Source organism: Akebia trifoliata, chromosome 9, assembly GCF_017979445.1.
Source record: "Akebia trifoliata isolate Shusen 1 chromosome 9, ASM1797944v1, whole genome shotgun sequence".
NCBI classification, from domain to species: Eukaryota; Viridiplantae; Streptophyta; class Magnoliopsida; order Ranunculales; family Lardizabalaceae; genus Akebia; species Akebia trifoliata.
The window spans coordinates 6,707,281-6,733,272 of NC_141383.1; the positions used below are offsets into that span (position 1 = coordinate 6,707,281).

Consider the following 25,992-nt stretch of genomic DNA (forward strand, 5'->3'; position numbering starts at 1 on the left):
TTTTATAGGGGTTTAATCCTAATTGTAAACATTTATTGAAGTTGTTTTAATTCATTATAACTCTTGTAATGTTTGAATGATGTGTTTAATCTTTAATTAGGGTGTGACAAATAATTTAAGAAATTCTTGTGTAATAAATAAAAGTTAGGGTCTCAACTGTAGTTCTCAAAAGTTTAAGATACCTTATGTTTAAAATGATAATTTAATGACTTTTATAGTTTATTTCACAAAATAATAGTGGATGGTTCTCCAAACACAAGTCTTTCCTAAGACTATTTCTCATGGCACTTGTCAAAATTGTGTCCACAATATTTCTCCAGCTCTTCTCTTTCAAATAGTGCTTTATTTCCAACTTTATCTTGAAGTACTTCTAGTTCTAATATCCACACAAAGGTCGATTAACTTTTAACAACAAATCTCTTATTAAGAGGTATTATTTGATACATTCATTATTATAATTAATTATAAGATAATTAATTAAAGAAAGAAATAGAAAAAAAAATTCAAATTTCGTGGTCACAATGGCAGTTTTGGGAGAAAACTTGTGTGTTGGAAAGGAGGACATTTTAGTCATTTTCCTTTGTAATTAAGATAAGAATATGGTGAATTGAAAATTCATGTGGGTATCTCAAAACATTGACGGTAAATCTAAATAAAAAAAGAGATTCGATTGGCACATAAACTTTTACTTACAAAACACAATAGTTAGTAAAACCAAAACCTAAAATGTGCACCTAAACCCAGGAACCATCATAACCTCTTAAAGAGTGAAAAAGAGTCCAAATATAGAGAATTAGGAACCATTAACACAAAAAAAGGTGAGAGACATAATAAAGAAGCCATGGAAAGATTGAAGGAAGCTGTGCTTCAACTCTACACCAACAACACTAATGTCGATCCTTCTTCTCAAGCTAAATACATCCAAGATCGTCTCCAATCTCTCTTCCCTTCTTCATTACACATTCCAATTCATCCTTCTTATGCAGAGGTCTGTTTGTATCATTAACTAATAAAATCTTTTTATTTCTCTAAATCTTTCTTGCATTTGATGTTTTGTTTTCTTGAATCGTAGATGGTTACAACAGCGATTGGAGTGTTAAACGAGGAAGGAGGGTCGAATGAGGCGTCTATATCAAATTACATCAGATCAAACTATGAAGATCTTCCATGGGCCCATTCACGTCTCCTCACACACCATCTTAACAAGCTTATCAAAACTGGTGAGATCATCTGTGATCCTAACTCACAATGTTATCTACTCCCAAACCCAAACCCTAACCCTAACCCTAACCCTACCGAAGAGAAGAAGCAGAAATTAAAGGGTCGACGAGGAAGAAAGCCTTATAAGAAGAAATGCTACCATGAACAGCTACAGGTGAGCTGAGTTAAACAATTCTCCAAATATATGGTAAGATTCCCCTTAATCGATGATTTCTCTAATAATCTACGAAATAAGGTAACATTTTTACTCTTTAAGCTTAAAATTTTATCTCCAAATCTCAAAAATAAGAAAGGGTTTTAGAGATGCTGTGCACGATGGATTTTCTAGAAAGCAACTATTTGCACCCGCTATCTGCTCAAGGCACACCTTAAAGAGTCGATTAAAAATGGTGAAATGACCAAATTGACCCTAACCAAATAAAAACTCCTCAACACACTAAAAAAAAATTGAGAGCTCCTCTGTTGGTACCTCAGCTTTTACTCATTATACCCCAATTAAAAATAAAGTAAATAAGTGAATGCTTAAAGAGCATCTCCAACGCAACACCTTCTACCCATATCACCCAAGTCTTTTAGGTATTGTTGGTATCCATGTGATACGCACTCCAACTGTGCTACCCTTAAATTGTTTAATACTTTTATAAATCAATTCAGATTTAAAATTTTCTAAAATTAACCTTTTTTTTTTTCAACATTACTGACTGAATCTTTCCCTTCCAAAAGGGATGGGTAACGAAGTGGGAGTATCCTTTTTTAGTCTTGAAAATGTCTAGATGCAAAAAATAAATGGTGAGGGATGGTTCTTGGGTTGGAGACACTATTTTTGGACTCCATGACTGAAAACAGGAAGGTAGAGGGATGGGTATTGCATTAGAGTTATTCTAAGAATAAGTAAAAGTTGGGGAGCCAATAGAAATTCTCTAGATTTCTATTTTTTGGGTTAAGGAATTTTATATGAGCCTAATCATAATTGTAAACAACTACTTATAATGTTTTGTAATCATTGAGAATATAATTTGGGCCAAAACTTTGTAATATTTGAATGGTGTGTTTTAATATTTAACAGGGTGATAAATAATAGCAATTCTCAACTCAGGTGCTGTTTGTTAAGCTGAAAAAAATAAGTGCTGAATAGCATTAAGCACTGAAACTTATAAGCGCTGAATTTAAGTGCTGAAAAAGTTATTTGTTTAGATGCTGAATTATGTTTGTTACACATTGCTGAAGTTGGTAAATTGTCTGTGTTACCCTTACAATCATATTATACATTGCTTGTATATTTCAAATGCCTATTTCTTATCAAACTCAATAAAATATATTATTTCTTATAAAATTAAAATACAATTCATTTTTAAATAATAAATAATACTCAAATCTTCAATTTATAAATAATAATTTATATTTATAAAAGCCCACAAATTTCAAATTAAAAATAATAATGTCATACAAGTCACCAAAATTTGAAATCAACATTAAAATAACTTAATTTTGGATGAATGATGCGTAATTATGAAAGCACTCTATGAATTAATAAGGGCAACCCACATCATAGCCAATTTTTTTTATTTTATATGGGTTAAAGTTTTTGGAATGAGCAAATTTTAGTGAGGATGGTTTATATGGTCTAGAGATCATCCTCACCAAACATTTGTCCATTTTGAAACTTTTAACTCGTCAAAAATAGTTTTTTTTTTTAAAATGGTTAATTTACGGTTATTGAATTTGTTTTGACAGGGTTAGAAGTTTCAGGATGTGCTGATTTTTTGTGAGGATGATCTCCTCATTGTAGAGATCATCCTCATCAAAAATCAACTTATTCCAAAACTTTTAACTTATATAAGATAAAATAATTTAGCCATGGTGTGGGTTTATTAATTTGTGGGGTGCTTATATACTTATCCATGGGATATAAGAGGTAATATCCTTTTAAGAATAATGGCATACTTGTCCATGCTCAAAAAAACGAAAGGCATACTTGTCCGTGTCGAAAAAAGTGAAGTGCTTACCGCTTCAGCACTTTTTTTCAGCATCAAAATAGTGTTGAATTTTTTTAACTTATTTTCAGCACTAAGTGTTGAAAATATAGAGTAAACAAACGCGTTATTTTAACAAAAAGTGTTGAATTTAATTTTTTTCAGCAATAAGCACTGAAAAATAGCGCAAACAAACACGGCCTCAGTCGGAACATACCTGAGTGTGACATTGTAGGAATCTATTGAGTCTTTTCAGGGGAATTCGATAAGATTCTACTGTGACATTATAAGAATCTATCAAGTCCTTTCAAGTGAATTAGATAAGATTCTACTGAATTTTTATTGGAGATTTTGTTATTGATATATTGAATGAAGTTTTATTTGAATTTTTTGTTGTTGATAATTTCTATCTACCCCTATGCTGGGAGTTGAAGTTTCCATGGTCATTTCTAACCTAATTTGCAAATTTTAAGGGTATTGCATCTTGCATCTAGAAATCCTCGTTGAAACAGAGAGAGAGAGAGAGAGAGAGAGAACCCAACATTGGTTGTTACTCCAGCACAAATGGTGGGTGTAAACAACCTGGCCCAACCTAAAAATATACTCCAGAATTTTTCCTGATATTTTTAATGAAAATTTCTGAATTTAAATTAACCGAATTGAATCCTTGTGAATAATTTTCGAGTCCAAACATGACTACAATGCAGATGAGAAGTGTTAATGTTGATGAGGATCCAGCGGCAGTAATTGAGGTGGAGCCATTGCAGGCAGTAGGATCGTTGGTTGTACGCTTCAAGAAGAACCCAACATTGGTTAATACTGAGGATGCTTGGACGCTCATACCTAACAATCTTCCTAGGGCTGCAGTTAAGTTGGAATCTTCGCAACAGCAGAGGAGTCAAGGGCGACCAAAGAAACGTGACCAAGAGGCAATGGGATGATGATGGTAATGGTGATGGTGATGATGATGATGGGTTTAGTCCTACCCAACAAACTTCCTACAATTCTGCTGAAGGGAGAGGGGATCCCCTTACAAATCGAAACCAACTGACAAGTAGTAGTGCTGTTTCTTGTAAAGAGTTTCTAATGCCACACCAACTTTTGCTAATGCCACTCCAATTCATATGTAAATCACCAAAGAATTAACACACACTTAGGGTAATGCACCCAAGAAGTTGGTGTGACAATAGAAGCTCTTCTCTTTTATGCTCTGCATCTCTTTGCAGCTTCTGATACGTAATCAGTGCAGCTTTTTTTCCCTCTCTATTTTTAGGTGTGAATTATTCTAATTTCATGAAACAATGGCAGTAATTCCTCCCCTTTCTGTTTTTTTCAGTCAAAATCAACCCCTTTTCATTTGATCCCATGTTAAAAGACCTTTTAAGGACATAAAGAATGTGTTTTTCACTATGATATCTTTAAGAGTTTTTTTGGCATCAAACCTTTGATTATTTAGATTTTTTTCTGAAAAAAATCTAATGTTTTTTCAACATCTTCCATCTCCATTTTTAATCTGTCTTCAATCTCTTGCTGAACACCCTTGTTTTTTATCATCTTTCCTAATCCGTTATCATCTTGGATCTCCCAAAAATTAAATTAGAAACAAACTCATTTGAAAAAAAAAATAGGGATAGGTTTCACTATGCCATAAACACTAGGGGAAAACCGATTGGGAAAATGTTCAACAAAAGTGAATTATAAGAGAGAAAAAAAGGCCAAAAAGAACATGGATGGAGATTGTGGAGTAGATATTAATGGGACTGACTACTTGCACACCATTAGTGGTTGATTACATCCCAATCTTAAAAAAAATATCATTTTTCTTTTGTTTTTCTTATTTATAATCTCTATTAACATATAAGTTGCACTTCACTAAGATAACTTGCTTGTTCATATTCTTGATTTTGCTCGTGTTCTCTTTTACAATAATTGCAAAATACTAATTTTCCAAACTTTTTATTAAACATTTATGAGAGTCCATGTTTGATTTCAACTTTGAATGTAGATTGTGTGGCTTGCACTCTTTACCCATTCTTCTCTTGCCTTCGAGTACCGAAGATGATCGTAATAACAAGAATCCATGACCATTAGAATTTTTTACACATGAACTAATTTCTGTAAAATGAAGGGATTGTTTACTGAAAATAGTTTTCTTTAATAAAAACTTTTCTCGATCTCTTGGGAAAACTAATAAAAAATGGTCAAGTATTTTCTTTCTCAACTGACAATAACTTTGTGGCATGGTTGGGAAAGAAAAAGAAAATGAAGTGCAATTTTATATATTAATGATTTGGAGGGCAATAGGAAAATTTTAAGTGATAAAGTGCAATTGGTATTAGAAACACATTGGAATTATAGGCAATAGATTGAAGATATGGATGCTAAGCAAGTATGTTAAGTTGAGCATTTCAGTCATTTCATGTTAAATCTCTTGTTGATGTCAAGGAGGCATGGCATTATAATTAGATATCTCTAATCTAACCAAAATTATCGTGGGAATCTTTTTAGATCTCCCATTCATCGAGATACATGTTACAATGAATGATTAAATCCTCCTCGAATTCCGAATTAAAATAAATGAAAAACTCTGAACATCTTCTCTGATGAAGTTTTTGAGTTCTGATTGGCATCTTTGGTAAAGGTTCTAAGTCTCCAATCGTAGTCTTGTGTTGCTTGCAACTAAAAGGGCATCGATATGGTGTCGATCAAGGAGCCTTCAATAATCAAGTTAGATTTTAATTAAATTGTAGAGAAGAAAGATGAGAACAGGTATAAGAGAGTTTTGTATGACTTGTTCTTCATGACTTAAGTGGGATAAGTCTCCCTATTTATAGGTTGGATTTATTGAAGGAGGTAATGATCCCAGTTGTAACCTCTCTCCCATATTGTTCAGCATTTATGAAAGTTAATGCCCATGATGTATTGATGACAATGGAGATCCACTTCTCATGGTTCTTGTAACTTATGTGAAGAGTGGCCATTAATGTGTAATCGTCTTAACTCGATGGCTACACAGTTCTCGAGTTGACTCAGTCAAGTTATGTGATCGTGGTTCCTTCGGGTACCATTTGTAATTTGTGTCACTTGCATTAGGTTGCATCTTTAGTTATTGCATGGGTTTCTTCTTGATTTATAAAGAGGCACATTGGTTAAAGCATATTATGAAATCTTATTATAATAATAATAATAATAAATTTTAATAAAAGTTAAAATTTACTGTCGAAAAAAAATATATAAAGTCTTGATGTAAGAATTAAGGGTATTTTTAGGTTTTTTACATTACAATTAACTGGTGATGGCATGGGTACATAAATAATGATAGCTTTTAAGGTAATTAGCTAAGTAAGGATATGAGAAATTTTAGGAGAAGATATATGTTAGTAAGGTGTGGGATATTCTTGGAGAGAATTCTAAGTTGATTTAAATACTTATTACTTAAGTTAACCCTTGGATTAAAAATCTAGGGCTTAAAATTTGAGAGAGAGAAAAAATGGGGTCTTTCATTCGTAAGAAACATGAATGAAAAAAAAAAAAATATTTTTCTTGGAAAAGAAGTCTCCGTATGTTCTATTAGTTAAGAACTAATTAAAAAAAAGTTTTTCAAAATATATATATATTTTTTTGGAGAACTATAGCTAGAGTTGGTCTTTCGATTTGAAGAAATAAGAACTATAAGAAAAAAAAATTACGATTTAAACTTTACCTTAACAAGATTGATTGGAAAAAGGAAATACCAGGTATGTTTTTTATTATTATTATTCTAAAATCAACTCGGGTGGATTGATTTAGGTCAAATTGATCCACAAACAATTGCTAGGATTTTATTTTTTCTATGTTCTTGGTGAAATAGATCGATTAAAGATCATTATATAAGGATAAAATTTATTTTTAGTTGCTCTCAAGTTAGTTTCGATTATTAGAAATATTAATTTTTTTCTTATTTGGATGCCTCTATTTCATATTTAAAATCGTAAGATCTATTTTAATTAATTAACATTTTTATTTCAATATTTAGTAAACTTAATACCTTATTTTGTATGATAAAATAATTAGGTTTTATTTCGTATAAATCGAAGTAGGAAAAAACCCATCGTTTTGAAGAATCTATGATTCTCGTTACTCGAAACAAATTTATGGGATTAACTTGTAAAATTTGTCGATGACTCATTATTTATCAATTTTCGATGATATATATATCGTTGAAAAGATCAAGAAATCCATTTTATATAAAAAAACATATAAAAAAAATGTGATAAAATATTTTAATGTAGAGAAATAGTCATGCAATGTACATCTATTTTGCAGATTTTCATTTTTCAAGACAACACAATAGTGCTGACTTGTAAAATTCGTCGAAAATTCACTAGTCGTTCGTTTGAGATGATTTATATATCACTAGAAAGATCTGGAAGTCCCCTTTACAGGAAAAATATTAGAAAAATATTAATAAAATTTTGTATTCAACGAAGTCAGATTATTATGCAAGACTGTGATGCTAGTCTTTTTTCTTGTTCTTAAATGTTGTATTATTTTATTTTTTGTATTTTTTTAAAAGAAAATAAGATTTTTGGGATAAGAGAGATGCTAAAAATTCTATTAAGATAGTTTGGACACTATTTGTAGTCATGTAATTTTTATTTATATAATTATTTGGTGAAGAAAATCGAGAAGGCACAGAAAACGAAGAAGAATAAATTGATTTTCATTAGCGAATTCCAACATTAATTAAGACAAGTTTTCACGACACATCTATATATATATATGTAGTAATTAAAATTAAGTGTATAACATGATTATGTATTTTTAAATGTCTATCGATGAATAATGTGATATAAATATCTAGTAGATTTTGATGATAAATCTTTGGTTGTCGTGACAATGTTTATGTCAAAACTGCATGGAGTGTTCTTCTGGAAGATGAATGTGAAATTGCATAATCATTGTAGACAACTCAATTTGCACAAATCTGTTAGGAAAATCCAAAATTTCTCTAATTGATTTTAATTTAGAGCTTAAGCCCTCTAATGGGCCCGTATTGCCACTTGACACCATTTTCATGCATACATGCATACATGTATCATCTCATATTATTTTGCATGCCTATACCTTGTCCATAATCCAATCCAATTCTACCCACATCCATGATTCAATCCGAATCCATATCCATTCTCCAACCTAACCCAAGTCCCAAGCAAAGTCCATACACCAACCCAAGTCCAAAATCAAATCCATCTCCTAACCCAAAGTCTATAGCTCAAGTCCATCCCCTAAGTCCAATACCAAACCCATTCTAAGTTTATTCTCTCACACCCTTTCAAATGATAACACATGTTGATCTCCCATAAGCCCTCAATAACCAATGCTCTAACCTAATAGGAGAGTCAACTCCCTATTGTCAAAACCCAATAATAACCTTATCAAAAAGTGTGGTCAAATTAAAAAGATACTTTAGTCTTTGATAATAATCCATAAAGTGGAGAAAACTTTCAATTTTACCCCTAAAATGTGAGAATCTTCAAGTACATGCACGAAACTCTCCCATTAGCCCATTTAAAAAATATACATCCACCCTTTGTTTTATGAATTATTTACAAATGAACCAAAGTCTACTTTTTACCTACCACTTCACCTTTACACATGTTACTCCCTTACTCATCTTCCCAAAAATATTTTTGTTTTCTCACATCTATTTATCAAAAAATCAAAGCCCAAAGAAATGCTTTTAGGATTTTTTCACAAATTTCACCTTTACCCTCATACAAATGAGAAATCCAAAAGAAATAATCTAAATCTTATGTCCATTCTCTTTATTTTAGGGTTGGACTACTTTATTTCCAAAAGTTCTCCAAAAACTCTGTAAATACCCTCATTTTCTATGAACAATTTATGCTCTCAAGCCCCTTACTTCTCTATTCCAAACTCTACAAAAATTTTTACTCATTCATCCAACCCTCTCTCAACCCAATCTCCAGCTCAAAAGCTCCCCTTATCTCTCCATTCTCAACCAATAATCTCCACCATCTCCAACCATCTATCTTCAATCAAAGTACTCAACTCTCAAGGTCATCTCAAGACTTTAGCTCATTCAAGGAACCTCAAGGGACAAGGTGGGTTGGACTAGGTTTATTTTATTTAGCTTGTATCTTCTACTTCTAACCCTCTATTTTTATATTTTAGCAATCTTTTAAGATGTAATGCATACTTTTTCCCACCTCCGATAGGTTGGATTAAGGTTTGGCTGAATGGGTGGGGGTTGAAGCCTTCTTTCCCTATCATATAACTCATGCATCATATTGTACACCTTGCACTCATTTACATATGACTGTCAATGATGAAGAAATGTGTCACCCTCTTGCTGGGGTGAAATACTAAGTTTCTAGCCTCGCATACATTGAATAAGGTCGTGACCTTAAAGGAACTCCATCATGGAATCTCTCTAAAAGCTCAAACTAACATTTATATTCATGAAAAATAATATAGACTATATGGGTCATCCTTTTCTATAGGATGTTCCCAATGTCACATTGACATCAAAACCCCTTCTAAGGAAACATTTTCACTTATTGCATAAACCACATCTAATACCATTTTCATGCATTTTTCATATTTCTTAAGCTTTATAAAATGATGACCAAGTTTCAAGTTAGACTACGTTTTCTTTGTGTATGAGAGTCACTACAATAAAAAATCAATTTCAAAAAATCATTTCGGGTGCTCATTTACACCCATTTCCAAAAAAGAATGGTGGCGATTCCAAATATCGTAGCATTGAGATTCTACGATGAACTTCTCATGTCTACAAGTTGGCAACTCCACTGGGGATGGTAGTGGGTTCAAACCGATTTTACTTGGCCATTTTTTTTCTTTTAAAAATATCCAACTTTGTTTTTTTGTTCTTATTTTTTTGCTTCTAACATATTTATTTGTTGATTGCCTTTATTGTCTTGGTTCTTTTCTTTTCGTTGTGGGAATACATGTAATATTTATTTTTTTATTTTATTTTAATTCAAATTTGTAAGGGTTGATACACATTTGTAAATGCACTTATGCACATTCGCTTCATAGCTCAATGTACAAACCACATTCTCCTATTTTAAAAATCTAATCCCGGATGCTGGTATTCTCAAACCCCTTAGATTGTTCATTTGGGAAGGCGGGGAGGAGAACATCCACCTCAATTACCAACCTAAGAAGTGTACATTTCAATGTCTATGGAGGTTTGAAGATTGAGTAACCTTAAACCACCTATAGACGCATGCATCAATATGACTAGAGGCATAGGATACAAATGTATCGACCCTTGAGTATTTTGTAATTTTCCTTTTCTTTTAACTCTTGAAGGCAAAATTGTAATATCCAAAGTGGCAAAGTTTTATAGATCTTAGGATTTCTTTTGTTCTTTCCCCTAGGTAAAAGGAGATAAACTTTCTTAGAATTCATTTGCTTTTGTGATTCAATTGCATGTCAAAAAAGAGGCAAAACAGTGGATATTAGGCCTCAAGACAATGAACAATATAACAAACAGTGGTCAACAAAGTAATTCGAATTGCGAAATATAGCTACTAGTCCGTGCACACAATATGGACTGAAGAAACCAACAAGAGTATGAGCCTATAGCACGGACTCGAGCATTTTATTTCAGTCCGTGTTGTAAGCACGAACCAGAAGTTATAGGAATTTCAAACACTGTTTAGTGAATTTGAGGGTCTCCATCAACCAAATTTCAATCCCTCAGACCCACTATCCACACCTCATTATCTAAGCCTTCCAAGTTACCCATCCGAAGTTAATTTTCTAAAGAGAATTTAAGTCCTTTTTAGGACCCACTTCTCACTTAGCTACCCGTAAGGACTTGTTCCTATTTACCATGTTCTCAAGCCCCCCTACTTTTTATAGACACCCTATTTTTGCATTCGCCTAATTAATCAACTCGTCAACCCGATCGCAACGGTTCCCAATGATGGATGATTATTCCAATGCTTTCTTTTATTACCAGATATGTTTCAGAAATCCATATTAGGTATCTCGAATTGACAAAACTGTAGAAACCACGCTACACTAGGAAAATATAACCCCAAAAGCTTAGAAATCATCATTTTTCAGACAAAAAGAAGCTTCACGATAAAAATCACTAAAAAATAATCAAATTACCAAAATACCCTTAACATCAAAACAACCCTAGAGCCTACATTACGCTTAAGAAAACCCTTTCGAACACATAAAACAACAAATCGGAACTAAATAAATCATTTCGCCAATTTTCACAAAATTTGACAAAATTACGAAAATACCCCTCATAAAGTTCATGACCATTTCACACAAAAATTTCAAAAATAACACAAACCAATATTTCCATTGAATTCCTTATGAAAAATCGATTCCAAAACATCATAGAACATTGAAAACAGACTTAAAACACAAAAAGTCCTCTCCGAGGATAAAACGGTAATTTCATAATTTTTATAATTAAAATTTTTGAAATTAATAAATAAAATATTAAATAATTAAAGTGAAACATTAATAAAATTAATTTAAAATTTTAAACTAAAAAAATCGATCAATCAGGCTCTCAGGCAAAATTGTTGAGGGTTGTCAAGATATTTCTTCAAGGACCCCTCCATTTGGGGGTCCAAAGAATTAAAGATATAATAAAGGGGGGTTCTCCAAAAAATTAAAGTCAATCAAGTAAGACTAAAGTCAAGATATTAAAGTCAATCAAGTAAGACCAAAGTCAAGATATTAAAGTCAATCAAGTAAAACTAAAGTCAAAATCTTAAAGTCAATCAAATAAGACCAAAAGTCAAAACTCTAATAGAGTTCTAACTAAATAATAACTTTATTTAATAGAATTCTAACTAAGATATAACTTTACCTAAAACAATTCTAATTAAAATATAACTCTAACTAAAAGAATTATAATTAAACACTAATTCTATCTAAACAAACACTTAAAAAATCTATAAATAGGGATCCCTACACCTTATTTTCGTATCAAACAATAAATCCTAAGAGAAGTAGGTCAAAAAGCTTTCCTAACCTCTCATAAACCCTAATTTTGAAGTCCCAACTCCTTACCTAACACCCATACTTCGATTTTAGCTTGAAAAACACTTAGAAGCCCTTCAAAAACACCCCAAAATCCATAACAAATTCGAAGAATCCAAATCTAAGAAAGAGATACCTTGCCTCGGAGATCAGAAACTAGATCCGAAGACAGAACGAAGCAAGGAGTATGGTATAAGGAGCATGGTATAAGGAGCGATTTTATCAGATCTGAGGGAATAGAATCTTTGCTTATCGAGGTAAATTTTTTTTTATTTTTTTATCTAGGTTTTTTATTAGCAATGTAGTCTTATTTGGGATAAGTAGAGACCGGCATTGGCCGGACGGGGTTGGTGCCTAATACCTTCTAACCCCCTAATGTGATCCCCGGATTCAGTTTTTCTTCAGTAGATTAGTTTCTTTTTATCCGTTTAGAGTCAGTATCCGGTTCTTAGACCATAATAACTAGGTGGCGACTCCCAAACCTTAAAATTAAAAGTTGAATCTTTATTGCGCTTGTGGTAATCAAATATTTCAAACTTCATACAAGGGGCACTTTCTTTCTTCTCTAATATGTAGTTTCTCCCTTTTACTAGGGGCATTTTTTTATCTTCAATGCCATATTTGTTATCAAACCAGGGACATTTTATTCTGGAGCAATGTTAATTCTAAAAGATAATGGGAACCCCAAACTTAAGGTTATCTTCTTGATAACAGTTTTTCGAAAAACCTTTAAGATTCAAAAGAAATAAAAACTCAGGTTTTAAATTCATAAAACTTTAAGGTTTAAACAAAAGCATTTTGGATCTCACATTTGGTTGTGCTTAGAGATTAACTCATAACCTTTTCACCTAGAATATGAGATAAGGCATTCATTCTTTCCCAGATCTATTCATTCCCAGATTCAATCACTCTTTTCCAGATTCATTTTCAGTCATTCTTTCCTAGATTTATTCCTTTATTCTCAGTTTTACTCAGCCAGTTACCGTCGAGGGTTTCTCAGAATTATGCTCAGATGCCGCCGAGGGCTTTCTCAGAATTATGCTCAGATGCTGCCAAGGGTTTTCTCAGAACTATGCGCAGATGCCGCCAAGGACTTTCTCGAAATCATACTCAGATGCCGCCGAGGGCTTTCTCGGAACTATGCTGCCGAGGGCTTTCTCGAAATTATGCTCAGATGCCGCCAAGGGATTTCTCAGAATTATGCTCAGATGCCGCCGAGGGCTTTCTCGGAACTATGCTCAGATGCCGCCGAGGGCTTTCTCGAAATTATGCTTAGATGCTGCTGAGGGCTTTCTTAGAACTATGCTCAGATGTCGCTGAGGGCTTTCTTGGAACTATGCTCAGTTGCCCCCGAGGGCTTTCTCGGAACTATGCTCAGATGCCGACGAGGGTTTTCTAAAAATTATGCTCAATTACCGTCGAGGATTTTCTCAGAATTATGCTCAGTTTATGCTTAGTCTATGTTCAAATTATGCTCAGATTATACTCAGTTATGCTTAGTTTATGCTTAGATTATGCTCAGTTATGCTCAGATTATACTCAGTCTATGCTCAGATTATACTCAGTTTATGCTTAATTTATATTCATTTTGTGCTCAGATTTTACTCAAACTCTTTGAAATCTATCTTAGATTTTAAGTCCACACACTTGCACAGTTGTTACATTAGTCAAAGAGAATTTTTTAAAATTCAAGGATCTGACACTGCCAATGAGAGCTCGCGCTCAAGGACCTGACATTTTTTTTTAGTTCGGGGAGAGTTTTACGCTCAAGGATCTGAACGCCCCTACAAATTGCTAAATCAGGCTGCAAAATGAACTGTCACTAGCTTTGGCATTTGGATATCACACTATCTACCAAAATAGATTTGCTATCTAGTTTGCTTCAACCCTCTGCCAAAGAGGGGCATTTGTAGACACCCCATTTTTGCATTCGCTTGATTAATCAATTCGTTTACTCAATTGCAACGATTCCCAATGATGGATGTTTATTCTAATACTTTATTTTGTTATCAGATATGTTTCAGAAATCTGGATTAGGTATCTCGAACTGACAAAATTATAGAAACCGCGCTACGATAGGAAAATATATCCCCAAAAGCTTAGAATTCATCATTTTTCAGACAAAAAGAAGCTTCATGATAAAAATAACTAAAAAATGATCAAATTATCAAAATACCCCTAACATCAAAATAATCCTAGAGCCTACATTACGCTTAGAAAAATCCTTTCAAACACATAAAACAACAAATTGAAACCAAATAAATCATTTCGCCAATTTTCATAGAATTTGACAAAATTATGAAAATGCCCCTCATAAAGTTAACGATCATTCCACATAAAAAATTTCATAAATGACACAAACCAATATTTCCATTAAATGTTTACGAAAAATCGATTCTAAAACATCCTAGAACATCAAAAACCAACTTGAAACACAAAAAGTCTTCTTCGAGGGTAAAACGATAATTTTAACAATTTTTATAATTAAAAATTTTAAAATTAATAAATAAAAAATTAAATAATTAAAGTGAAATATTAATTAAATTAATTTAAAAATTTGAACAAAAACAATCGATTAATCAGACTCTCAGGCAAAATAGTTGATGGTTTCCAAGATATTTATTCAAGGACCCCTTCATTTGGGGGTCCAAAGAATTAAATATATAATAGAGGGGGGTTCTCCAAAAAATTAAGTCAATCAAGTACTACTAAATTCAAGATATTAAAGTCAATTAAGTAAGACTAAAGTCAAGATATTTAAGTCAATCAAGTACGACTAAAGTCAAGATATTAAAGTCTATCAAGTAAGACTAAAGTCAAAATTAAAGTCAATCAAGTAAGATTAAAGTCAAGATATTAAAGTCAATCAAGTAAAACTAAATTCAAAATCTTAAAGTCAATCAAATAAGACCAAAAGTCAAAACCCTAATAGAGTTCTAATTAAATAATAACTATTTAAAAGAATTCACTAAGATATAACTCTACCTAAAATAATTCTAATTAAAATATAACTCTAACTAAAAGAATTATAATTAAACACTAATTCTATCTAAACAAACACTTAAAAAATCTATAAATAGGGGTCCCTACACCCTATTTTCGTATCAAACAATAAACCCTAAGAGAAGTAGGTCAAAAAGTTTCCCTAACCTCCCATAAACCCTAATTTTGAAGTCCCAACTCCTTACCTAACACCCATACTTCGATTTTAGCTTGAAAAACGCTTAGAAGGCCTTCAAAAACACCCCAAAATCCATAACAAATTCGAAGAATCCAGATCCAAGAAAGAGATACCTTGCCTCGGAGATTAGAAACCAGATCCGAAGACAGAACGAAGCAAGGTGTACGGTACACGGAACGATTTTATCAGATCTGAGGGAATCGAATCTTTGCGTATCGAAAGTAAAATTTCTTATTTTTTTATCTAGGTTTTTTATTAGCAATGTAGTCTTATTTGGGATAAGTAGAGATCGGCGTTGGCCGGGTGGGATTGGTGCCTAACACCTTCCAACCCCGTAATGTGATCCCCGGATTCAGTTTTTCTTCAGTAGATTAGTTTCTTTTTATCCGTTTTGTATCTCATGAGTCAATTGAAAAGAAACCAAATAATAAATTGGGTGAATTCGTCCTTTGGCAGCAACTTAAATAAGATTTGGTGAGCCAACTCACTATTTGCAATTTCTTATAAAAAAAATAAAAATAAAAATTTGTTTTCTTTTGCTGTCGCTTGTTTAGACTTTACTTGCTGGTATGTGCATGTGTGTCTAGTATCTGTGTTGCCAGCAACTCAAAAGAAAAGGCATTTACTGGGGCAGTCCAATATGTTGAGCTTTCTTCCATTAATTTATCAAGTTTGTTTCTTAACACACCTGGAGTGGGACCCTCAATGTTTTTTAAAGGTTAGTTTTTAATACCATCAATTTATCAAATACTAAATTATCAAACAAAGGTTTAGATGGGTATTAAGAATAATTAATCCTTTGCATGGGTCCCATTTGGTTAAGGAAATCACTTTCCTTACAAAAGAGTATTCTTGACAATAAGTGTGAGTCCCAAAAGATAAAACTAGCCTCACAAATTTAGTAAGATTTCTTTCTTACTAAGGATTGTTAAGTTCACCACGTGGCACCTAAAAGCATGATCGCCATAGACTTGTATAGATGGAATTCCACGAGCTTTCAAAAAAAAAAAAAGGATTATTTTCTTTTCTTTTTTAAATTGGGATTTTCCTAGCCACCTATTTTCAAAACCTTGGATCTAAATATTATATATTTTTTTAAAATCTGAATTTTATCCTTGGGTCCAAGCTCTTTTCCATAAAAAAAAAAAGCTTTCAAATTGGATTATCAATGAGGTGGTCACGTTAGCAAGATGACCCTTAGTAAAATTTGAAATCCTATTATGTTAGCCGGGTAAGCTCCATTTTCACCCTAGGTTTGTTGGGTGACAAATTTCATGAAGTAAGGGAATATATGTATGAAAGTTTCAACAGATGGGTGTGCTAGATAAATCAAAAGAAAAAAGAAAAAGAAAAAAGAAAAAAGAAAGGTCACGACTCTTTATATCCATCATTATTACTCCATCCTCAATTTAATATTCTTGGAAATCCCGAATTGTTTAGGTCATCCAAAATAACCTAGATTGGACCTTAAAAATTATGAAAATTATGCCTATTGCAATGTTTGGGTTTGATCAATTATTCGATACCATGCTCATTAATTGATTTGCCATTGATCTTGATCAGATATATAGTTGATGTGCTTATTGGTGATCTTAATAATGTTATTAGATTGGTATTTAATTTGGCTAATATTCATTTGGTATCAATGTGTGATGGTATGATCAGGCCCATGGGCCCATTTGTTTGAAAAATCCCTGGGCACACCCCACCCTATATTGCACACACCGCATGCACGTTTACTGCTTTGTACGCTTGCACGTCCCATATAGCCAACGTGGCACTAGTGAGTGGTCCGGTCTCTTCAGAGATGCGACGTCATTCATGAAAATCACAACTTCAATCACGTACCTTAGGGTATATCAAATTGGGGCATCAGTACCATCTGATCAGGTGACTCTGAAAGGTATATCGATGCACCCCGGCTGGAGCGACTTGAGCCTTTGACCTATTGTAAACCACACAGTTACATATCCTGTTTGCCAACGTAGTACTAGTACGTGGTCGATCCCCTGTGGGATGCCAAATCATTTATGAAAGCTACAACTCTTGACTCGTACCTATAGGAATATCAAGAATAATCCAAGTACATCAATTGCACTTTTTTGTCAAAATCGGTGCCTAAGAGAGATCCTACCCCGCTGTACCCTACTGTACGAGGGGGATAGACTACGTCTATTCTAGACGAGAGGTATTTAAGTGGGCCCTTGCTCAGCATCGTGTGCCACCTCTCAATTGGGGATCAAACTGGCTGTTTTTGACTTCAGAGAAGTGAGTTGGAGTTTTAGATTATCACCTATATGGTATATCAAACCAAGTCACCACGTACCATCTGATTGAGTACGATCGAGAGGTATATAGGTGTACTTGGGCAAGGGTGGCCAGATAAAAATGCATTACACGTAGTAAGCTTAGAGTCTAGAAACCTTCCTTGTAGGTCACGATTCGAACTTATCGTGGGTATTCCCGGGTTGTTCATTGAATGGGACCTTATGATTGATGAATGTATGTGAATGATGTGAATGTGTAGATCAGAACGTATGGTTGTCCTCAAGTTTTTGTTTTACCTGATTAAAATGGGTGCACCAACCCAATAAAGAATCCATTTCTTACAATAATTCATAATGACCTAGTCCATTTCGATCCAACAATCATAATGGGCCGGGCCATTTAGATCAAAATGGAAATCAAATCCTTTTCTAAATTCGGGTTCCAACCCATTTTAAAAGAAGAAAAATGTTTTCCAGAAGAAAAGTGTTTTTCAGAAAAATATTTTCCAAAAGAAAAGAGAAGGAAGGAAAAATGATTTACAAAAGATATATTTTAGCATGAACTTTGGAAATTTTCTTTTTTGCATGGACTTTGAAAAATTACTAAAATGTATTTTTCTAAAAAGAAAATGACTTGCAAAAAATAATCAGATTTATGAAAGTTTTATTCAATGAAAATATTATTTGTCAATAATTTTCAAGAGTGCAATATAATTATTTTCCTTCTAAATAATTATTGCATGAATTTTCAAGGTTCATTTAAAATGTTATCAAGGGGGTGATACTGGAATTGATTAAATTCACTTTCAATGAGGTTTAATGGTTATCATTGTACTTAAGCTCAATCGTCCATCGTCTAGCTAGGGTTATAAGTCTAACAAACGTCAATATCAAGTCAAAAGTCATAAATGACTTCAGAATTTCTCAACATCGTCCAGTTATTCCCTAAAGATCATAGTGCTTCAGTCTTGCCGATTATAAGTATTTTCTCGAATCCTCAGTCTATAATCAAGCCCGTGGTGAGTAGTCTTGAGTTTTCATAAGTCATTTGGGTTAGCTCGAGTCCTTTTTTTTTTTAGCAAGGTCATGTCTTCTTTTCGAGTCGACTCTTTTTCTGTTGAGTCGACTTAGTTTGTCGAGTCATAGAAGTGTCTATCGCCCCTTCTGAATTTGATTGGATAAAGAAAATTTTTGAATACCTCGAGCGCATTAACGAATTAACCAATAATCTGATAGATTTATCTCCTGAACAAGAAAGATAAGAGTCAGGCTCAACTTTTAATCAAGAAAGCAAAGGTCATTGACCTCGGAACAGAAAATAATTCCTAAAGAGATTCAAATAGAAATCATCCTATCCTTAGAGGAACACAGGGAGATAATGAATTTTCTTAGAAATTTCAAAAGACTTGTTCATGTGGGCCTATGAGGATATGTTAAGTGCAAGCTTGGGTGTTGTCTGATACATAATAGATACTGGTTTGAGAAAATGAGATCAAGGAAGATGTTACAAAATGTATTAGTGCTACACTTCTCAAAATGGTAGAGCTCCCAGAATAGATTACCATTCTCAGATTAATGAAATAGTTGAAGCGGCATTGATCTCTGATAATGGGTCGTATATCAAAGCTTAGGTTATCACTCTGTGTTCAAAGTTCGAGATTCGACATCACATTATCTCTTTACTGTCCTCAGATTAATGGAAAAGTTGAAACAACCAATAAAATATCTCAAAATAATTATCAAGGAAACGTGTCAATCACACCAGGATTAGTTAGAGAAGTTACCATTCACACTAGGGGCACATCATACTTCAATACAGTCTTCTACTGGAGCTATTCCCTACTTTCTAGTGTATGATATGGAAGCAATCTTACCAGTTGAAATGGAAATCCCATATCTCAAGGCCTTCAAGGAAAGTCAATTGTTAGAAATAGATTGGATTAGTCAATGGTATATAAAGAATTAAACTTGATCGGAGAAAAAAACGAAGAGCTTTGTACCACTTGCAAATTTATCAAAGAAGAATCGCCCGTGCATTTGACAAAAAGATCAAGGTCCGTCACTTACAAGTCAGGGATTTCGTACTCAAAGAGAATCGGGCACCTATCTTTGACCATAAAGGGAAGTTCAAACCAAATTGGGGAGGTCCGTTCATCATCAAAGAAGAAAAGTTGTCAGGCTTCAAGATCATGATGGAATCGAATTACCAGAACCAACCAACCTTGACCAGATCAAATGACACTACATTTAAGGAGACAATCTTTGATCGAATCAATTTCCTGTTACCCAGTTCAAAAGTACAATATCTCATTTCTTAGCCCTTTGCAGCCTTTTTTCAAAAAAATAAAGTTAAAAAAAAAACATTTTTATTCCTCAGCCTGATCACCAAACCCAGGGAAGGGAAAAATTCGAACTACGTCTTGGTCTGATCCCAAAATTCTGGGGTACGTAGGCAACCTGAGAAGTTACTTCAGGCTTGACCACATCAAAATAAAAAATAGATTCCTCGACAAAGAAAAAAATCTTAAAAAAAAATCAAAAGAAAAAGAAATATCTTCAAAATGGGGAGGAAAAGTCAAGGTAAAATAAAATAAATGCCACACAAGGGGCATTCGGGTTTTTGAGCCTCAAAATCCTTTTCTTTTTATACCCAGTCCTAAGCTTACCTATAAAAGTCCTCCTATGTACCGTGCGAAAAGTCAAGGAAGATAGCAAAGCATGATCAGACAGCCATTCCATAAAAAAAGGGCCTGCTAGGTTGAAAACTCGAAAAGGGTGTGACTTAGGCAAAAATTAAGGCAAGCTTGTAAGGTTGAAAATCCGAAAGGACGATCTTGGCAACAATCAGAGCAAAGAAAAAAGAACGCTCGCTAGATTGAAAACCTGAAAAGGCGATCTAGGCAAAAGTTGGAGCAAGCTCGCTAGATTGAAAACTTGGCGATCTAGGCAAAAGTTAAAGCAACAAAGCAAAACAGAAGAAAAATTAAGAGCAATCCGAGCTGAAACATCAGAAGTCCGAATGATCAAGTTCAATACTTAGCTTAAACTAGGCACAGACTTAGAAGTCACAAGCATTTTGTCTACGATTGATTTGAAAATGTTTACTTCCCCAAGTGAACCAAGGGAGATAAGGGTGAATTCTATGATTAGTCTCAAAAGGAAATAATTTTGTTCTCTTGAGCCTGACTCAAAACCTTCAATAAAATTAATCAAAATTAAAAGTTGGATCTTTATTGCGTTTGTGGTAATCAAATATTTCAAACCTTCATACAAGGGGCATTTTCTTTTTCCTCTAAATATGTAGTTTCCCCCCCTTATACTAGGGGCATTTTTTTATTTTTTTACATGATGAGTTCAATTATCTCTAATGACATGTTTATTGTCAGACCAAGGGCATTTTGTTTTGAGCAATGTTAATCCTAAAAGATAATGGGAACCCCAAACTTAAGGTTACCCTCTTGATAACAGTTTTTCGAAAAACCCTTGAGGTTCAAAAGAAATAAAAACTCAGGTTTTAAATTCATAAAACTTTTGGATAAAACCTTGAGGTTCAAACAAAAGCATTTTGGATTTCACATTTGGTTGTGCTTAGAGATTAACTCATAACCTTTTCACCTAGAATAGGAGATAAGACATTCATTCTTTCCCAGACCTACTCATTCCCAAACTCAATCACTCTTTTCTAGATTTATTTTCAATCGTTATTTCCCAGATTTATTCCTTCATTCTCAATTTTACTCAGCTAGTTACCGCCGAGGGTTTTCTCGAAATTATGCTCAGATGCCGCCGAGGGCTTTCTTAGAATTATGCTCAGTTGTCGTCGAGGGCTTTCTCGAAATTATGTTCAGATGCTGCCGAGGGCTTTCTCGGAATTATGCTCAGATGCCGTCGTGGGTTTTCTCAGAATTATGCTCAGATGCCGCCGAGGGCTTTCTCGGAACTATGCTCAGTTACCGCCGAGGGTTTTCTCGGAATTATGCTCAGATGCCGCCGAGGGCTTTCTTGGAATTATGTTCAGATGCTGCTGAGGGCTTTCTCGGAATTATGCTCAGATGCCACCGAGGGTTTTCTCGGAATTGTGCTCAGATGCTGCCGAGGGCTTTCTCGAAACTATGCTTAGTTGCCGTCGATGGCTTTCTCGAAATTATGCTCAGTTTCCGCCGAGAGCTTTCTCGGAACTATGCCCTGATGCCGCTGAGGGTTTTCTCTAAACTATGCTCAGATGCCGCCGAGAGCTTTCTCGGAACTATGCTCAGTTGCAGCCGAGGGTTTTCTCCGAATTATGCTCAGATGCTGTCGAGGGCTTTCTCAGAACTATGCTCAGATGCCGTCGATGGCTTTCTCGAAATTATGCTCAGTTGCCGCCGAGAGCTTTCTTGGAACTATGCCCTGATGCCGCTGAGGGTTTTCTCTAAACTATGCTCAGATGCCGCCGAGAGCTTTCTCGGAACTATGCTCAGATGTCGCCGAGGGATTTCTCGAAATTATACTCAGATGTCGTCGAGGGTTTTCTTAGAATTATGCTCAGTTTATGTTCAAATTATGCTCAGTTTATGCTCAGATTATGCTCAATTATGCTCAGTTTATGCTAAGTTTATGCTTAATTTATATTCACTTCGTGCTCAGATTTTACTCAAACTCTTCGAAATCTATCTCAAATTTTAAGTCCACACACTTGCACAATTGTTACATCAGTCAAGGAGAATTTTCTAAAATTCAAGGATCTGACACTGCCAGTGAGAGCTCGCACTCAAGGACCTGACATTTTTTTTAGTTCGGGGAGAGCTTTACCCTCAAGGATCCGAACACCCCAACGAATTACTAAATCAGGCTGCAAAATGAACTGTCACTAGCTTTGGCATTCGGATATCGCACTATCTACCAAAATAGATTTGCTATCTAGTTTGCTTCAACCCTCTGCCAAAGAGGGGCATCTGTAGACTCCCCATTTTTGCATTCGCCTGATTAATTAACTCGTCAACCCGATCGCAACGGTTCCCAATGATGGATGATTATTCAAACGCTTTATTTTGTTACCAGATATGTTTCAGAAATCCGGATGAGGTATCTCGAACTGACAAAACTGTAAAAACCACGCTACGCTAGGAAAATATAACCCCAAAAGCTTAAAAATCATCATTTTTCAGACAAAAAGAACATTCACGATAAAAATCACTAAAAAATAACCAAATTTCCAAGATACCCTTAACATCAAAACAACCCTAGAGCCTACATTACGCTTATGAAAACCCTTTCGAACACATAAAACAACAAATCGGAACTAAATAAATCATTTCGCCAATTTTCACAAAATTTGACAAAATTACGAAAATACCCCTCATAAAGTTCAGGATCATTTCACACAAAATTTTTTATAAATAACACAAATCAATATTTCCATTGAATTTCTTACGAAAAATTGATTCCAAAACATCCTGGAACATTAAAAATCGACATAAAACGCGAAAAGTCCTTTCCGAGGGCAAAACGGTAATTTCATAATTTTTATAATTAAAAATTTTGAAATTAATAAATAAAATATTAAATAATTAAAGTGAAACATTAATAAAATTAATTTAAAAATTTAGACTAAAAAAATTGATCAATTAGGCTTGTAGGCAAAATTGTTAAGGGGGTTGTTAAAATACTTCTTCAAGGACCCCTCCATTTGGGGGTCCAAAGAATTAAAGATATAATACTGGGGGGTTCTCTAAAAAATTAAAGTCAATCGAGTAAGACTAAAGTCAAGATATTAAAGTCAATCAAGTAAGACTAAAGTCAAAATTAAAGTCAATTAAGTAAGATTAAAGTCAAGATATTAAAGTCAATCAAGTAAAACTAAATTCAAAATCTTAAAGTCAATCAAATAAGACCAAAAGTCAAAACCCTAATAGAGTTCTAATTAAATAATAACTCTATTTAAAAGAATTCTAACTAAGATATAACTCTACCTAAAATAATTCTAATTAAAATATAACTCTAACTAAAAGAATTATAATTAAACACTAATTCTATCTAAACAAACACTTAAAAAATCTATAAATAGGGGTCCCTACACCCTATTTTCGTATCAAACAATAAACCCTAAGAGAAGTAGGTCAAAAAGTTTTCCTAACCTCCCATAAACCCTAATTTTGAAGTCCCAACTCCTTACCTAACACCCATACTTCGATTTTAGCTTGAAAAACGCTTAGAAGGCCTTCAAAAACACCCCAAAATCCATAACAAATTCGAAGAATCCAGATCCAAGAAAGAGATACCTTGCCTCGGAGATTAGAAACCAGATCCGAAGACAGAACGAAGCAAGGTGTACGGTACACGGAACGATTTTATCAGATCTGAGGGAATCGAATCTTTGCGTATCGAAGGTAAAATTTCTTTTATTTTTTTATCTAGGTTTTTTATTAGCAATGTAGTCTTATTTGGGATAAGTAGAGATCGGCGTTGGCCGGGTGGGATTGGTGCCTAACACCTTCCAACCCCGTAATGTGATCCCCGGATTCAGTTTTTCTTCAGTAGATTAGTTTCTTTTTATCCGTTTTGAGTCAGTATCCGGTTCTTAGATCGTAATAACTAGGTGGCGACTCCTAAACCTCAAAGGTCAAAAGCGGATCCGCGCACCTCGCGGATTGAGGGCGCTTTCACTTTTTTATCCCAAACTCTACAAAAATTTCTATTCACTCCTTCAACTCTATATCAATCAAATCTCCAACTCAAAAGCTTCTCTCATCTCTCAATTCTCAACTAACAATCTTCACTATCTCCAACCATCTATCTTCAGTCAAAGCATTCAACTCTCAAGGTCATCTCAAGACTCAAGCTCAATCAAGGAATCTCAAGGGATAAGGTGGGGTAGACTAGGTTTATTTTGTTTTTTTTTTTTTTACTTTTAACTCTTCATTTTTATATTCTAGCAATCCTTTAAGATGTAATGCTCACTTTTTCCCATCTCCGGTAGGTTGGACTAATGTTCGATCGAAAGGGTGGGGGTTGAAGCCTTCTTTCCCTATCACATAGCTAATATATCATATTGTATACAATGCACTCACTTACATATGCTTGGCAATGATGAATAAATGTGTTACCCTATTGTTGGGGTGAAACACTGAGTTTCTAGCCTTACATACTTGCATTAAGGTTGTAGCCTCAAGGGTACTCTATCATGGAGTCTCTAAAAGCTCAAACCAACATTCGTATTCATGAAAAATAATGTAGACTACTTGGGTCATCCTTTTCTATAGGATGTTCTCAATGTCACATTGATATTGAAGTTAATTTTCCAAAGAGAATTTAAGTCCTTCTTATGACCTAGTTCTCACCTTGCTACTCGTAAAGACTTGTTTTTATTTACCATGTTAAGCGACCCGTCATAGGAGCCGAGACTCGACTTTGTAACAAAGAGCATACCACCTTTACGCTCAATCAATCATCAAGTTGATCTTAATTGGGTCATTCACCACTCGTAGACCCTAATTGGGTCCACATCCTCCAAGTTGACCCTAATTAGGTTATTCACTTTCTCTCGACCCTAATTGGGTCCATATGGGTTACCCACCTTCCCCTTGACTTTAATTGGGTCCTATCCATCAAATGGACCCTAATCGGGTCATTCACTTTTTTTTGACCTTAATGGGGTCCACGACCCATATCTAATTCATATTGGGTCTACAACCTGTATCCATTTCAAATTTGGTCAATGACCTATATCCAATCCAAACCGGGTCCACGACCCATATCCAACCCAAATCGGGTCCACGACTTGTATCCATTCGAATTGGATCCATGACCCATATCCATTTTGAATCGAGTTCACGACCTGTATTCAATCCAAATTGGGTTAACGATCTAAATTTGACCCAAACAAGGTTTATGATCCCTATTCAACCCAAATCGGGTTCACGATCCACATTTCACCCAAACCGGCTCCTCCAATTTCAACTCGAACCATGATCCATATGTGATCCATCAAGATTAACAATTGGCTGATCAATCCAAATGAATTCAATCATTTTCCAACAAATTAGATTTGAAAAAAAAATTTAATTTTAAAATTAAAAAAAGAATTAAATTTTTTTTAAAGTACCAAGTGCAATTCTTGAGCAAAGTCGGTGCCTAAGAATGATCTTGTCTTGTTGATATGAGGGGAATATACTACGTCTATTCAAGAAAATGAGGTGACTTAAGAGTGCCCTTGCTAAGGTATTGTACGGCATCTCTTCCTTGGAGATCTGATTAGCTGATCTTGATTTCAGAAAATTGAATTGGGGGTTAACAAAAAAAGTTATTTTCCAATTAGACTCATTTG

The 25,992-nt window shown here is 34.1% G+C and overlaps 1 protein-coding gene across 1 annotated transcript; it reads left to right on the plus strand.

Moving 5' to 3' along the window:
- Nucleotides 1-745: 745 nt before the first annotated feature.
- Nucleotides 746-4,460, plus strand: LOC147394216 (uncharacterized). The gene is made up of 3 exons (XM_086454769.1): nucleotides 746-988; nucleotides 1,073-1,375; nucleotides 3,902-4,460. Exons 1-3 carry the CDS (start codon nucleotides 842-844, stop codon nucleotides 4,133-4,135), a joined length of 684 nt encoding a protein of 227 aa, XP_086310895.1. The 5' UTR covers nucleotides 746-841; the 3' UTR covers nucleotides 4,136-4,460.
- Nucleotides 4,461-25,992: the final 21,532 nt, after the last annotated feature.

Coding starts and splice junctions, on each gene's coding strand:
- LOC147394216 (XM_086454769.1), top strand. CDS start 842: ATGGAAAGATTGAAGGAAGCTGTGCTTCAACTCTACACCAACAACACT. Junction 989..1,072: donor TTCATCCTTCTTATGCAGAG/GTCTGTTTGTAT, acceptor CTTGAATCGTAG/ATGGTTACAACAGCGATTGG. Junction 1,376..3,901: donor GCTACCATGAACAGCTACAG/GTGAGCTGAGTT, acceptor ACTACAATGCAG/ATGAGAAGTGTTAATGTTGA.